The 17376-nt window shown below is 33.5% G+C and overlaps 2 protein-coding genes and 1 long non-coding RNA gene across 6 annotated transcripts in view; 1 reads left to right on the top strand and 2 right to left on the bottom strand.

The window, feature by feature from the left end:
• Positions 1–17376, top strand: part of LOC141579365 (uncharacterized) — a 441343-nt gene that overhangs the window by 270039 nt on the left and 153928 nt on the right. The window lies entirely within an intron of this gene.
• On the bottom strand, positions 3749–4675 carry LOC105068522 (olfactory receptor 6C76-like). Its single transcript, XM_010954405.2, has one exon. It carries the CDS (start codon positions 4673–4675, stop codon positions 3749–3751), a length of 927 nt encoding a protein of 308 aa, XP_010952707.1.
• LOC141579479 (olfactory receptor 6C75-like) lies at positions 15548–16754 on the bottom strand. The gene has a single exon (XM_074375899.1). The coding sequence runs from the start codon at positions 16752–16754 to the stop codon at positions 15792–15794; it is 963 nt and encodes a 320-aa protein (XP_074232000.1). The 3' UTR covers positions 15548–15791.

Genomic DNA, 17376 nt, shown 5'->3' on the forward strand with positions numbered 1-17376 from the left:
AACCTGGTGGGGAACCCCTTTCTATGATAATCCTTAGGTAATTCTTACTTTCATGCAGTAAGTGCTCAGTTCCAGTAATTTGTCACAATTACTATTGTAGTGTTCCTACCCACTTACGATTTTAGTAACATGTTCTGAGCAAGTAGATCTCAACTGTGACTCTGGATTTCCTGTTTCTCCAGATTTCAGGGTGCGATTTACCCAGCAACTTTACTTCTCTGATGGATCCAAATGAAGTTATTATTATTGAGTTTTTCACCTTTTTCTTTTCGTAAAGCAGAGGTTACACTTTCCAAGCTCTTTACATGTTGGAGCTGAAACAGGAAGTCAATAGAGTTTTCTGTGAAGGTGCTTACATTGTTGGCAAATAAAATCAGTTTTATGTTTTCCTTTCCAATATGAATGCTTTTATATTTTATTTATTTTTTAATTTATTACATAAATTAGAATCTACAGTACAATGTTAAGTAGAAGTAGTAAGAGTGAACATCGTGACTTATTTTTTTTCTTAGGTTGAGATGCTTGAGGTTTTCACAGTGAAGTAAGATGTTAGCTATAGTTTCTTTTTCTCTTTTACTATATTTTATATGTCCTTTGCTATTTCCCATTTATTAGATCTACTTGCTGAGAGTTTTGTCAGATAGGCATGTTAAACATTTTCAGTTGTTTTCCTGCAACTGTTGAGATGAACTCTAGTTGACTAAAATGAATTAAACTCTTACACATTATTAGACTTATTTGCCATTTACTTTTAAGTATTTCAACTATATTCATGAGTAAGATTAGCCACTATTTTTTCCTAATAATGTCTGTTTTCTGGTTTTGCTCTCAGGATAATTCTGTCCTCAAAGGATAAGTGGGAAACCATTCCTTATTCTAATATATTCTGGGAGAATTTGTGAACAATTACTAGTATTACTTCCTTAAATATTTTGTAGCATTTACCAGTGAATGTGGAGTTTTCTTTGTAGAATGTTTCTTAATTGTAAGTTCAATTTCTGCAATACGTATAGGCCAATTATACCTATTGTTTTTCTTGAGTGAGCTTTTATTATGTCTTTCAAGGAATTTTCCCATTTCATTTACATTTTTTAATTAATACGCCTAAAATTGTTCAAAATCTCCATGTTATCCTCAATAAGTATAAAATATCAGTGATACAAAGTTACTCTTCATTGATACTGGTAATTTGTATCTTTGTATTTTTCCTCATCTAGAAATTTATCAATTTTAATGATATTCTCAAAGAACTAGATTTTGTTTTTATTGATATTTTCTTATTTACTTTTCTGTTTCCTGTTTCATTGATTTCCACACTGATCCGTATTATTCCCTTTCATCAGGTTACTCTGTTTGATTTACTCTCTTATTTTTCTAGTTCATAGAGGTGGGAGGTGAGGCCGTTGATTGAGACTTTCCTTCTTTTCCAATATAATTTTAGAATCTTAAATTCAAATTAAGAATCTTAAAAAGTAAATAATGCTTTAGCTGCATTCTAAAAATTTTGATATGTTATTTCACGTTCAGTTTGTTTAAACTGTATTTTAATTTTTCTTTGATTTCCTTTAGCCCATAGATTACATAGTAACATATTATTTTGTTTTCAAATATTAGTGAATTTTCCACATAGTTTTCCATATTGACTTCTAATTGCACAGTATTCAGTAAACATTCAATGTATGGCTTGAATCTTGTAAATTTCTTGAGACCTTTTGTATCCCAGAGTATGGTCTATTAGATAATGTTTTGTGTGATATTGGAAAGATTGAGTATTCTTTTAATATTGAGTGGAATATTCTAAAAATATAAATTAGGTCCATTTGATAAGGTTGTTCAAGTCTTCCATATATTTACAATTTTTAAAAAACTTTTTCTACCAGTTATTGAGTGTATTGAAACTTATGACTATAATTGTGCATTTGAATGGTGGTGTCAAATTCAAATCTATTTGTCAAATTGTGATTGATTGGCAACCATAGGTTGATTATGGACATGAGTGAGGTAAAAATCAATGAAATCATTCTGTGAAAATCCTTTGGGCACACAGAATTTGCAATGAAGTTTGTTGTATGTTTTACTATTTGTAAATTATATTAGTAAAATTTATAATATGTCTGTGTATTTTTTTATGAGAACTGGTTGTTAAACAGTCACCAGCACACTGTTTCTCTACTCATATGCACTGAAGGATCTGGACATTATTGAGCATCACATTACCTGAGTCATATCTACATCAACAAGTGCAAAGGAAGTATTTATATTTATGTAGAATCTCCAAAGCAACAACTGAAAAATAAAAAGTCTTGTAAAGCAAAGAGATAAACAAAAACATAATACTGGAATAGCTAGAAAATTCACACCTATGATGCCTAAGAAAAGAGTCCAGTATACATCCAGTTCTAACTGAAGTTATTATCAAATTGAGCAAAACACTTTTTACAAGAAGATGTAGTAAATGTTTTTGCTGAGATATGAAAATGTAAATATATGAATGATTTAGACATTCATACCCAGAATTTGTTAATTTTCACCTGTTTTTGATTATGTGTGTAATCCTGTTTCTCTTAACACTTGTTAGAAGAACTCATTTTGTTTCTTAATGGTAAGGCAAAAGACCTAAGCATTGAGAATCCATTAAGGGAAAGTGTTCTAATTGAAATTAAATTATTTCATGTGTTCATGCATCCCTTGTAGAACAATGTAATAAAGAAGCAAATGGATAAATACTAAACAAAGATTTATTCTTATAAGCATACAGCTAGAATTAAGAACTTCTTATAGAAAAGATTTATGTCAAAGTTGGGCAATGCAAACATTCTTAAATCTACATCGTCCAATGTCCGTAAAAATTCTGAAATATACGTGTGTGTGTATATATATATATATATATTTTAAAAGAATGAAATCATACAAATGCTGGAAAACACTTTAGGATATCATCAGTGTATCAGAAATTTTGAAAATTGCCTGGGAGAGAAAAAGCATATGGTTTTAATTGCCAAAAAAAATCAGAGGAAACTGAATCTTAAGAAGGAAAAGGCATGCCAGGTTCTTTCCATAGGAGCCTGAGATGAGCCCCAGACTCATCACTGGCAAATTAAAAGAAAATAATGGGCCATGGAGCAATCATCCCTGTAGTTCATTAGAGGTGCTTCATGGTGAGGATATCGGGGTTTTACTGAAATGTCAACACTACACTTGTAGTAACTTTGGAATTTTGTCCAAAAAAACACTAAGTATGTTATAATATTGAAGCATGGACTTTGCAATGAGTATAATCCCTATGCCCCAAATAGCATAGATCAACATTTATAATGTAAGATACAAGGATAAATAGAAGCACACTAGACGTAGGAGGCTTTACCTCACAGAAAGGTTTATTTCAATCTTATGTACTGGGAGAAATAATTTTTTTCAAATTGTGTGACAGTAACTTTTATTTAGCTCTTGATTGATGCCCAAAGGGAAAGTTCTTCGGTGATTATTAGAACTCAGTTCTGGAATTTTTATTAAATGTCATTCTCACTTTGTGACATCAAATCACTCATGCTTAAAAATTTTTCAGGGCATTTCAATATAGAAAAATAGTTGAATCAAATGAGGTGAAAATGGGATACATGGAAAATAAAACCTGAGGGGAAAGGAAGTTGAATATAGTAGTGGATGGAAAAATATAATGATGTTAATAATTGTGTTAGACATAAGGTTCATTTAAAGTTCAGGTCATGAATTTCTTTATGATTAAAATTTATTTGAGAAGCATTTTTTTGGCCAAGTTCTTAAAGGACTGCTTGACCTGCTGGTTCCTCAGGGAATAAATAAAAGGATTTAGCACTGGGGCAACAGAGGTATTGAGCACTGCTATACCCTTGTTCAAAGCCACTCCTTCTTTTGCTGAAGTTTTGACATACATGAAAATGCAACTTCCATAAGAAATGGAGACAACGATCATGTGTGAAGAACATGTAGAAAAGGCCTTTTTCCTTTGCTCAGCAGAGGGAATCCTCAGAATTGTTTTAAGGATGAATACATAGGAAAGGATCACTAATGTTAAGGTTACCATGAGCGTGAATACTGCCAGGAAAAATCCCATGAGCTCTAGGAGTGCTGTGTCCGTGCAGGAGATCAGTAGCATAGGAGAAGAATCACAGGTGAAGTGGTCAATGTTGGAGTCACAGAAATCCAGCTGAAGTCCCATGATCACAGGTGGAAAGATGATGAGAAATCCAGCCAGCCAAGAACCAATGACAAGCTGGTTGCAGATTCTGCTGTTCATTATGGTTGTGTAATGCAGTGGCTTGCAGATAGCCACATACCGATCATAGGACATCGCAGTCAAAAGGAAAAATTCCGTTGAACCAAGGAGTATGAAAAAAAACACCTGGGCCATGCAGGAATTATAGGAAATGGTCATATCCCCTGTTACAATGCTGACCAGAAATCTAGGAATACAAACTGTTGTGAATGAGATTTCTAGGAAAGAGAAATTCCTAAGGAATAAATACATGGGAGTTTTGAGGTGGGAATCTATCAGAGTGAGGGTGATGATTGTCAAGTTTCCAGTTATACTCAGTGTATATGTGAAAAATAGAAATAGAAAAATGAGAATATTTAGCTCTGGGTCATCTGTTAATCCGAGAAGAATGAACTCTTTCACAGACGTGTGATTTTTCATTTCTTATTGCTGACTTCTTCCTGGTCTGTAAATGCAAACAAGAAACAAAGATTTAGTGAGTGCAGGGTTACTTTTTTTATCATCTCTGCTGGTTTAAGAAATATATACTATAATGAACCAATAAATTAACCACCAAGTTGTACTGAATTTTGAAAATATATGTAAACCAGGATAAAAAAAACTCTTACATCTGTAGATCACTAGCCATATAGTATTGAGTAAGTCACTTGATAGGTCTAATAATCTATAAGAATAAGAAAAATATACTTATCAAATGTGTTTTACTTTCTTTTAAAAGTTGTATGTGTGAAGAAATTAAGCAGAGCTCTATAAAATGTTATAATGTTCAGTGACCACATGTTCTAATGATTTTTCTGAATATGAAACCTTTTAAATTTGTTATTTTCTGTAGTTTTTTCAAAATTTTTAATGTTATTCCTGGCTACATGGATAATTAATAACTTTCTGAAAGACTCAGGGCCATCAAAATTGATATTTATATTCTCCTAAACAAACTCAGAACTTAAAGTTTTTCTTTTCTGAATTAAATAGTAATCTATTGCTTTTTAAGAAGAGATTCTTACAACCAAAGTTAGTTGATCTAAGTTATAAATTGATTAGAAAATGGAAAAATGAATGAGGTGAGACATGAAAAATATGCTTACCATTACATAAGCCCATGTGGTAGCAATTTGACTTTTCAAACCCAAATATTCTGTTACTTTACTTCAACTGTGTGTCAGTGTGTGGTGCTTTAACTTTGGAGTATGCATAGACTTCACAACTTGTTCCTGCCTTTGATTTTCTTATGCAATAACATACTTACACAGTGTGTAGGTGGAATTTGGCCGAATGATCTTGGTTGCATAGAGTGAGGTGGAACATACTAAAGAATAATCCAGGAGAAAGCTTATTCCTGAAGTTGAGAAGGCCCAGACAGAAAGGTGACATAGTCCCACTAGCTGGTAGAAGGTGTTACATTCAGATGGCAGGCCGAGTATTCAAGAGGTTCTGAAGATTGTGCTGCAGGAAAGGGTTGGTGACATGGTAGCAGAAGCTCTGTGGGTTGTCCCAAGTAGTCCATTCATGTAAAGTCTGAACGTCTGAGACTCAGGTAGTATTGCAAAGTTTTTTTTATTGAGTAACAATGTCTCTGGTACTAACTCGTTGTTTAGGAGTAAAGCTAGAAGCCCTGGAAGTGGGAGAGAATTGCAGCAAAATGGACCACTGTCCTAAGGTTTTAACTGGTTACACAGCAGAACCAGAGAGCACACTTTCCTGGAATGTGGGTAAAACTCTCAAAAAACTAAATAGATTAAAAAAAGAAAAAAAAAAAGTAGCATCAGGGCAGTAGTTACTTCAGTGAAACTGGCAAATAGAGGTGCTAAAGTTATATATTTTGCTGGTTAATTAAGTGAAGCTCTTAGTTCACAGGGAGACAGCTCAGACCTTCTTGAGTGAGAGTCAAGAAGTAATAGCTGTGGAAAAGAGGCGAGCTGCATGGCATTTGAGTAGAAATTTGAGAGAAGGAAAATCCTTGGAATGTAAAGAACAATTCCAAGTTGCACAGCCCAAGGCCATTTCCCTCTCCTTTCCCCAGATTTCCATTCAGTGGCAACGTCCTAACCTTAGATGAAAGAAAGACCTAGTGATACAGTATCTTCCTTGGTTCTGAGTAACTTTTGAAAGAAAGATGGCTTCTAATTTTTGTTTTACTTTCTTTACTTTCCAGTGGGAAGACTAGGGTTTCTAACTATTGTTTCCGAAACAAACAGACTGGTTTTATCCATTTTTCCCTCAAAACAGTCACAGGGGATTCTCGCAGTGAAACAATTAAAATGCCTCTGGAGAGAGATGGTGCTGATTAGTTCATCCCAAATTTAGTTGAATAATTTTAATTAAGTATCTTTGGGAAAATATTTTTTAAAAACCTTAAATGTCAGAGAGGTGTATAATGCAAAGAACAACAATGAGGAAATAGCGGTCTTTGAAATTTTGGATTTCATATTGTCAATGTTGTTTTATTTTTACTTGAAATTAATTTCTGCCAAGGCAATATATTTTAATTAAAAATGTAAACTTGTGAAGAAGCCAAAAATAGCAAGAGAAGGGCCACAAGAATATAAAATGTGCTATTCAAAGGTTTTATTTGTTATAAATTTGCTAGTAAATATATTGAGCGCCTATTTTAGGTAAGCTATAGCTAGTGGATAGGCACATACAACAAGATGCAACAAAAACTGAGAGACTAATAATACACACATAAAACCCATGAAGTTGGTTGTCTGAAAAATTTCATTAAATAGTGCTTCCTTCACATTAGAAAATGAAGCAGGCAAAATTTGTGTACTGTTTCATTTTTATTTCTTTTATTGAGGTATAGTTGATTTGCAGTGTTGTGTTAGTTTCTAGTATACAATGTAGTGATTCAGTTATACATAATACGTATAAATTCTTTATATTATAGGTTATTGTAAGATACTGAATGTAGTTCCCTGTGCTATACAGTAGAACCTTGTTGTTTATCTGTTTTATATATAGCCGTTTGTATCCATTAATTCCTAACTCCTTATTTACTTCTCCTTCCCTCCCTTCTCTTTGATAACTATAAATTTGTTTTCTATATCTGTGAGCCTCTTTTTCTTTTGTAAATAAGTTCATTTGTATCGTTTTTTAAGATTCCACATATAAGTGACGTCATATGATAGTTGTCTCTGACCTACTTCACATAGTATGATAATCTCTAGGTCCATCCATGTTGCTGCAAATGGCATTATTTCATTCTTTTATGGCTTAGTAGTATTTCATTGTGTGTGTGTGTGTGTGTGTATCTATATGAATCACTTCTTTATCCAGTCATCTGTCAATGGACATTTAGATTGCTTCCACGTCTTGGCTATTGTATATAGTGCTGCTGTGAACATTGTGTGTATGTGTATCTTTTCCAATTCGAGTTCCCTCTGGATATATGCCCAGGAGTGGGATTGCTGGGTAATAGGGTAAGTCTATTTTTAGGGGTTTTTAAAGGAATCCCCATATTGTTTTCCATAGTATCTGTACCAAATTACATTACCATGAACAGTGTAGGAGAGTTCCCTTTTCTCCACACCCTCTCTAGCATTTATTTTGTGGACTTTTAAATAGCAGCCATTCTGACCAATGTAAGGTGATACCTCATAGTAGTTTTGATTTGCATTTCTTTGATAATTAGCTGTAATGAGTATCTTTTCATGTGCCTGTTGGCCATATGTATGTCTTATTTGGAGAAATGTCTGTCTAGATCTTCTGCCTATTTTTTTGATTGGGTTGTTTTCTTGTTATTGAGTTGTATGAGCTGTTTGTATGTTCTGGAAATTAAGCCCTTGTCAGTCGCATCATTTGTGAATATTTTCTCCCAGTCCATAGGTTGTCTTTTATACTATAATTGTTAATTATTCCTACTACCAACATGATTTATCACTGTTGATGTGAGCTGTGGTACTTTTTGTTAGAGTTCTCCAAAATAAAGTTGCTGTCTCCCCAGCCTCCACTTCCCACACTGTATTCTTTGGAAGGAAGTCACCATGTGCAGCCCACACTGAAAAAGTGGGAATATGGCTCTGCCTCCTTGAAGGGGAAGTATCTATGTAAATTATTTGGGATTCCTTTATAAGATGGGTAATTTGTGTACTCTTCCTCATTTATTAATTTATTCAGTTATTTATTTATATCGGTATGGATTCATGGATATTTATTTTATACTTTGATTATATCCAGTCAGTGCTAACTTACTTTGTTGCTAAATTTTTCCATCTTTGGCCATTGGGACCCCTTTCAGTTGGCTACTGTTTCCTTTGATATACAGCCATCACTGTGCTTTTTAAAAAATTATTTCTTTATTTTCTGGAACTCTAAGATGCTTCAGGATCATCTTGTATCTTCCTTGCCACAGACTTCTAATCAGACACTTCTCCAGTGATACCTGGTTCCTTTTATTGGAGAATGGTATTAGAAACCAAAATCTCACCTCTGGATGTGTTCATAGTTGCCGTGGTGCCATTGCTTCTGGGTCCTCTAAGAGGACAGAACCAGGAAATATATGTGAGCCAACTAACCTCTATATAAATACATATGCATAAATATTCCTCTCTATTACCTTTTGGATCATTATTAAGCTAAAAATGAACCCATACTGTTATCTCCGTTACCACATGGATTGTAGTTTCCCTCTCTTGCTTCTCTGTCATCTCCCACTGCAAAAGTGAGAATCTTGGCTCCACGATCCATTTACTTAATTGTTAAATTTTTATATACATATATAGTGTTATCAAAATCATTGACCTATACAATGATGGGAAACCACTTTATTAGCTAGAGTGCAATACTTATGTACATTTTATTTGTTTTTAGTCTTACATATTTCAATCATTTCTGAAGTAATTTAGGTCAGCAACTTTCAATTCTACTCCCTTCAGTAAGATAACTGCATACATTTAAAATACAGTTATTTTGGGAGATCATAGTCTGTATTCCACTCTGTGATCCCCTGACCTCTTAAATAATTTTTTAAACATTTGTATAAATTAAGGTTTACTCTTTGTAGTGTAATGTTCTATAAATTTTGGCAAATGCATAGTACCGTGAATTCACCATTACAGTAGTACACAGAATAGTTTCTTTGCCTTAAATTCCCCATTCAGTTCACCCTTGTAAGCTTCGCTTTCTTACAGTAATCTCAGGCAACCATGGATCTTTTTATATTATATATAGTTTTGCTTTTTCTAGGATATCATAAACCAGAATCATATAGTATGTTGCCTTTTCAGATTGACTTCATTAGATTAGAAATATGGATTTAAGCTTCACCCATGTCTTTTCCTGGCTTGATAGCTCATAAATGAGAGTATCAGAGTTCCTGTTGCTCTGCTTTATCTCTGACAGTTGGTGTTGTCATTGTTTTACAATTTAGTCATTACAGTGTGTGCATAGTGGTAGCTCATTGCTGTTTTAATTTGCAATTATCTAATGACAATGATGCTGAACATCTTTTCATATGCTTATTATTTTCCTTCTATGTATCACCTTTGGGGGGATGTCTGTGGGATCTTTTGCTCATTTTTAATTGGGTTGTTCATTTTCTTATTGTTGAATTTTAAGGGTTAAACATTTTTTTTTTTTTGGTAAATTTTGGATAAACAGTCCTTTATCAAGTATGTCTTTTCCAATATCTTCTCCCAGTCTGTGGCTTGTCCTCAACATATTGATAGTGCCATTGCAGACCAGAAGTTTTACATTTTAATGAGACAAGCTTAACAATTACTTGTTTCATAGATTATGTATTTATTGTTGTATATAAATATCATTTGGTGTTGTATTTTATAATTAGGTCTATGATCCATTTTGAGTTAACATTTGTGGAAGGTCTGTGTCTAGGGTAGTTTTTTATATGAATATCCATTTCTACCAGTACTATTTGTGAAAAAGATTAACTTTTCTCAATTAAATTGCCTTTTCTCCTTTGTCAAAGATTTACTGACTATATGCATGTTGTTCTATTTCTAGAATCTCTATTGTTCCATTGATCCATGTGTCTATACTTTTGCCAATATCACTCTGTATTCATTAGTTAATCTTTGTTGTGAATATTGAAATTGGATATTATGAGTTTTTGACCTTTGTTTCTTTTCTTCTTAAGTATTGTGTTGACTATTCTAGGCTATTCTAGGTGTTTGCATTTCCACCTAAACTTCAGAATCAGTTTGCTGATGCCTACAAAGTAGCTTGCTGAGCTATTGACTGGTATTGTGAAGAATATACAGAATAAATTGAGGAGAATTGATATCTTACCAATATTTATTTATATTTTCAATTTCTTTCATCAGTGTTTTGTGGTTTTCTGCATATAGGTTTTATACATATTTCATTTGATTTATACCTAAGTATTTCTCTTTTTGGCATTACTGTAAATAGTTTACTTTGTTTCAAATTCTAATTTTTTTTTTTTGTTTCAGATTCTAAATTTTGTTAGTTGCTGATATGTAGGTAGAAAAGTGACTTTTACCGATTCTTGTGTATTAACCTATGTCCCCCAGCATTTCTATAATCACATATTAATCCCAGGAAGGTTTTTTTTCCAGTCAGTTCTTCAGGATTTTGCACATAGTTTTCTCTCTTTCAAATCTGTATGTATTTTTTTTTCTTGCCTTATTTGACTAATCAGGCTTCCAGTAGTATGTTGAATAGGAGCGATAAGAGAGGAAATAATTGCCATGTTCCTGAACTTAGGGGTAAAGCATCAAGTTCATCAATATTAAGTAGGATGTTAGCTGTATGTTTTTTTTTCTAGATGTTCTTTTTAAGTTGAGGACTTTCTTCTCATTCTCAGTTTGCTGAAACTTTTTACGATGAATTAGTTTTGTTGTTGAAGTGCTCTTTCTAGGTCATGTGATATAACATAACTTGTTTTCTTTAGCCTGTTGATATGATGGGTTACTTGCATTGATTTTTCAAATGTTGAGCCAGACCTGGATATCTGGGGTAAATCCCATGTGTTTATGATGTTTAATTCATTTTGTACATTGTTAAATGTGATTTGTTAATATTTTGTTGAGAAAGCTTTCCTCCATGTTTGTGGGAGATATTTATCAGTAGTTTTTTATTGTCATGACTTTATCTGGTTTTGGTATTAGAGTAATGCTGGCCTTGTGGAATAAGTTAGGAAGTGTCCCCTCTGCTTTTGTTTTCTGAAAAAGATTTTTAGAGAATTAACATAGCTTCTTTCTTATGTTTGGTAGAATTCACCATTGAAACTGTCTGAATCTGGGGCTGGCTTTTTGGAAAGTTGTTAATTATCAGTGTACTTTTTTTTAATGAATATAGACCTATTCAGGTTATCTCCTTTTCCTTGTGTGAGTTCCATAGTTTTCTTTCAAGGAATTGATCTTTTTCATTTAAAGGTTTCAAATTTTTGAGCCTAGAGTCATTTTTCCTTTTCCCTTTTTAAAGTCTATTTTTAAGAGTGCCTTTATGTTCATAGCAAAATTGAGAAGATACAGAAATTTTCCACATGCCCCACCAGAGCAGTACAATTGTCACAGCTGATGAACCTATAGTAACACATAAGTCACCTAAAGTCCTTAGTGTTTACTCTTGGTGTTATAGATTCTACACTTTAGACAAAAGTAAAATGACTTGTATCTATCATTATAGTATCACACGGAATATTTTCAATGCCCTAAAAATCCTCTGTGTCCCTCCTAGTCATCCCTATCCCCAACCCTCAAACACTGATGTTTTTACCATCACCATAGTTCTACTTTTTCTAGAATGTCAGATAGTGGTAATCATAGTGTGTGGCCTTTTCGGATTGGATCTTTTACTTAGTAATGTGCATTTAATGATCCTTTATGTGTTTTCATGATTTGATAGCTCATTTTCTTTTAGTACTAAGTAATATTCCATTGTCTGATGTACCACAGTTTATTCATCCATTCACCTACTGAAGAACATCTTGGTGGCTTTCCAAATTTTGGCAATTAATTAATAAAGCTGTTATAAATATTTGTATGCAGTTTTTTGTGAGGACATAATTTTCAGCAACTTTGGGTAAATACTGAGGAGTGCGATTACTGGACCATATGTAAGAAATTGCCAAACTTTCTTCCAAAGTGGCTGTCCCATTTTGCATTCCTGCCAGCAATGAATAAGAATTACTGTTGCTCCACATTCTAACCAGCATTTAGTGTAGTCGTTCTTTGGGATTTTGCCCATTTTTTTTTTTTAAATGAGTTCACTTCATCTTTTGTTTCCCCCAGTTTTATAACTGATAAATAAAACTGTAACTATTTAAAATGTACAGTGTGAAGATTTGATGCACATATACATTGTAAAATGATTATCATAGTCAAGTTAATTAACATATCCATCACTTCCAATTAATTAGTGTGTATGTAATTTGAGAAGGCTTAAGATCCATTCTCTTAGCAAATTCCAAGAATACAGTATTATTAACTATAGTCACTGTACTGTATATTAACTCCTCAGAACTTATTCTTTTTACTGAAAGTTATAACATTTTCCTATTTCCCCGACCTCTCCATCCCTGGGCAACCACCATTCTGTTCTCTCTTACTATGAGTTTGAGTTATTTATTTACTTTTTAGATTCCGGATATAAGTGATGCCATACAATATTTGTCTTTCTCTAGCTTATTTTCCTTAGCATAATGTCCTCTATGTTCATCTATGTTGTTGCAATGGCAGGCTGAATAATATTCCATTACAAATATATGTATTCTTTCTTTATCCATCTATCTGTTGATGGATAATTAGGTTGTTTCCATATCTTGTGTATTGTGAATAATAATGCTGAAATGAAAATGGCAGTACAGACTGTCTCTTCAGATACTGATTTTGTTTCTTTCAGATATATATTCAGAGGTGGAACTGCTGGGTCATATAGTAGTTCTATTTTCAATTTTTAAAGGTATCTTCATACTGTTTTCTATAGTGACTACCAGTTTACATCCCAAGGACAGAGTACAAGGTTTCCCTTTTCTCCACATCCTCACAAACACTTAACATTTGCCTTTTGATAATATTCATTCTAACAGGTATGAGAAGATATCTAATTGTGGTTTTGATTTGCATTTCTTTGATGATTAGTGACTTCGAGCACTTTTACAATCTTTTTAGTGAACAGGTAGAAAATTTGAGCCATCGATGTGCTATAAAATCTATTTCCACAGTTCCTAGTTCATAGTTTCTAATAATTATTTTCATATAGAACTTTAATAGTATGTTTGACTCCATGAATGGGGAAAACAGACCATGCTTTGTCTAATATTCTCTGAGTGTTATTTCAAATGGTGATAAATTTCATTTGAGTAGCCAACCAAATCCCGTATTCACAGCGAAGACCGATACTTTCTCTGTGCTGTTAGGCGTTCCCTCCTCTGCCTTTTCATCCACTTGTACCTCTCTTCTCATAAACGGAACTGTAATGATTTCAGTTTAAGGAGGGATTTAAGATAGAATTGTCCTTTTTAACTTTATTTTTGTTTTTGAAATTTTATATTCATTTAGAAGTAATTATCTCTTTTCACATTTAAAATGTATTTGTTTATTTTTTAGTGCGGTATAGTTGATGGAAAATATATATTTCAGGTTAACAACATAGTGAGTCACAATTTTAAAAAGTTATATTCCATTTATGGTTATAAAATATTAGCTATATTTCCTGTGTTGTATTGCGTATCTTTGTGGCTGATTTATTTTAACATACTGGTTTGCATCTCTTAATCTCTCACCCCTATCTTGCCCCTTCCCCCTTTCCTCTCTTCACTGATCACCACTGGTTTATTCTCTATATCTGTAAGTCTGTTTTCTTTGTTTTGTTATATTCACTTGCTTGTTTTATTTTTTAGAATTCACAAATAAGTGTTAACATACAGCATTTGTCTTTCTCTGTCTTATTTCACTGAGCATAATACCCTCCAGGTTCATCCATGTTGTTGCAAATGGAAAAATTTAATTCTTCAGATAAGTTTTTGTCAATGGAGAGGATCAAGTTTCCCTTACCCTGTCTCTCTGCCTCTCCTGTCTACCTACATCGCTGTCATATATGTCATATATGTAGTGTTTACTCATTTAGTTAACATTTGGATGTTGTTTTCCATACTCCTAATTTTCCCTTTTGTATTTCTGCCTGCTTGTTACAAGTTATAAAGGCAATTGTTTTATTTCTTTACAAACTTCCCCAGTAACGAATTCATAAACAAATAAAGTTATCATTTAATTTTTATTTTGTGATAGTATCATGTTAAATCTATTTGAAAAAAAAATGTAACCCATTCTATGAAAGTACAATGGTAAGAATAGGTGAGTGCCTACAGACACTCACACCCGTCTATAAGCAATAAGAAAAAGGGTTTCTATTGTGGACTCAAAATACATAGGGCTCTTTACATTAACTTACATATCAGACCAACCTGGAAATCAAGAAGCCAAAGTCAAATCCACTTAGCCTGTACGTAGTTAGACATAATACTGTCCCAAGACAACAAATTTTCTTAATGATACACTGCAGGCGAGGGGCTCATTAGCTATAGGAACTGGGCTTGGACACATTTTTTACAGTTGTCAAATTTTTCCTCCCGGGGTCATTTTCTTGGATATGAGTGAATGATGTAGGACCTTCTGTGAAAGAGACAATGGAAAGATCAAGACAGTATTGTAGATGTGCAGATAAAGGAAAGCTAAGACGTAAATTATGCTTATGTCATCTTTTCCAAGATACTCTCTAGAATGTCACTGTCTCACACCATTTTAGATTCTGAGTTTGTCATTTTCTTCATGAGTGTAAGAAAGACCATATTTGTATGAATTGAAAGAACCTGAATATAAATATGAATTTTATCAGGGTAGCTTAATTTACCTTCATAGACCATGGCTTTCCTTTTCCAGTATAATTGGTAAAAACAGCATAACCTTCAGTTAAATCATCTATTTTTAGGAAATATTTTCAAAGGAAAAATAAGGAAAATTCAATCTCTTCTGTTGCACAGAAAGTGCAATTATTTTCCGGGAAAACTAATACAAAAGTTAATGCAGCCTCATTTCATATAGCAAGTTTAATAATTCTTAAAACGTATTTTACCTGAAATGTCTATTTAATTTTGCAACACATTTTAATTATATTTTATTGATAAGTTGAAGGAGATATTTTAATCATGCTTTTAGACTGTATACCATATTTTCGTGCTGACATAGAAGAAATTTTAGAGATATTAAGATACATATTTTTATTTCACATAAAATTTATTTTTGTATGTGGATTTTAGTAAGCTTCTTATAGCAATCTCTATTCTTGTTTGAATCCATAGTCAACCTTGCTTTGATATGAGAAACAATATAGATTACTGATATCTAAATATTTGTTACATGGATGCAAGTTGATTTTTCCCATATAACTTAAAATAAGACCTTGTTTTTAGGCTAATAAGAGAAAGGGGCATTGAAGATATATACATACGTCTAACTGAAAGAATGAATTGAGGCGCTTCAAGAATTTATGTAGCGAAACTCAGAGTTTTTCATTTAGCTAAGTTTTCAGAGGTGCTTCTTTTACACAATCACAGTCATTTATTTAAAGAGAAGGCCATTCTCTGGACCATGTTCTTGAAGGTTTGCTTCACTTGCTGATTTCGTAGTGTGTATATAAATGGATTCAAGAGGGGAGCCACTGAGGTGTTGAGCACAGCTACTCCTTTGCTTAAAGTCACTCTTTCCTGGGCAGAAGGCTTAATGTACATGAAGATGCAGCTGCCGTAAGAGAGGGAGACAACTACCATGTGGGAGGAACACATGGAAAAGGCTTTTTTCCTTTGACCTGTGGAGGGAAACGTCAGAATTGTCCGGATGATACAAGTGTAGGAGGGAATAACTAGTGTGAGGGTGACCATGAGTGTTACCACAGCTAAAAAAAATGCCATGAGTTCTAGAAAGCGAGTGCTTGTGCAAGAAAGCTGCAGAATTGGAGAAGAATCACAGATAAAGTGATCAATTATATTGGAGGCACAGAAATCCAACTGCAGCAGCAGGATTATTGGTGGAAAGATGATCAGGAATCCTGCGAGCCATGAGCTAAAGACTAGAAGTATGCAGACTCTGCTGTTCATGATGGTCGTGTAGTGCAGGGGTTTGCAGATGGCCACGTAGCGGTCATAGGACATGGCGGCCAGAAGGTAAAATTCCGTCACCCCCAAGAAGATGAAGAAAAACAACTGCGGCACACAACCATTAAAAGAAATGGTTCTGTCCCCCGTCACGACAGTGACAAGGAATCTGGGAATGCAGACCGACGTGAATGATATTTCTAGGAATGAGAAGTTTCGAAGGAAGAAATACATTGGAGCCTGCAGATGGGGATCTGAAAGGGTGAGGGTGATAATGATCAGGTTCTCAGTCACACTCAGCATGTAGGTAACAAGAAGAAATATGAAAAGTGCAACCTGCCACTGTGGGTCATTTGTCAATCCAAGAAAAATAAATTCTGTTACTTCTGTGTAATTTCTCGGTATTTTCCTTCTTTCTAATGACATTCTTTGTTCTAGCTGTAAAATAGATGAAGATAAAAGAAAGCTATGGCACCAGCCAAGAAACACACACACATGCATGCACGCACACTTGAAAATATTGCTGCCTTGTGCTTTTAGAGAAAAATTATTTTGTAGCACGTAGAAACAAAATACTTAAAAAACTCTGTAATTCATTATGATATATATTAATTCACTATTCTATAGTTCCTTCATTGTATTCTCACACGTTTCAGTATAAATGTCTGTCTTCTGAATGTTTGAGTATATTCCTGAAAACAACAACAAAAAAATAGAGATTAAAGCCCCAAGTAAAATTCTTATTTAGAGCTTCCTTCCAACTACCACAATATTCTTGAAGATACTCTTTTGTTGCTTTCTTCTTCATACACATTGTAAATATTTCTACTTTTTGAATAAGCACTTCTCTCTCCTTACCCATATGAACTTTCATAATCCTCGGAGACAACTCTGTTGTCCATCTGATAGAGTAATGCATCCCAGAGAATAGTATATAGAGGTATTTAATGGATGAGAGGGTTTTCCCAATTATCTCAATGTCTACACTGCAAGACATTCTAGTTTTAATTACTAATCTATTATAACGGTGTCTTGTAAGACTGTAAAT

Source organism: Camelus bactrianus, chromosome 12, assembly GCF_048773025.1.
Source record: "Camelus bactrianus isolate YW-2024 breed Bactrian camel chromosome 12, ASM4877302v1, whole genome shotgun sequence".
NCBI classification, from domain to species: domain Eukaryota; kingdom Metazoa; phylum Chordata; class Mammalia; order Artiodactyla; family Camelidae; genus Camelus; species Camelus bactrianus.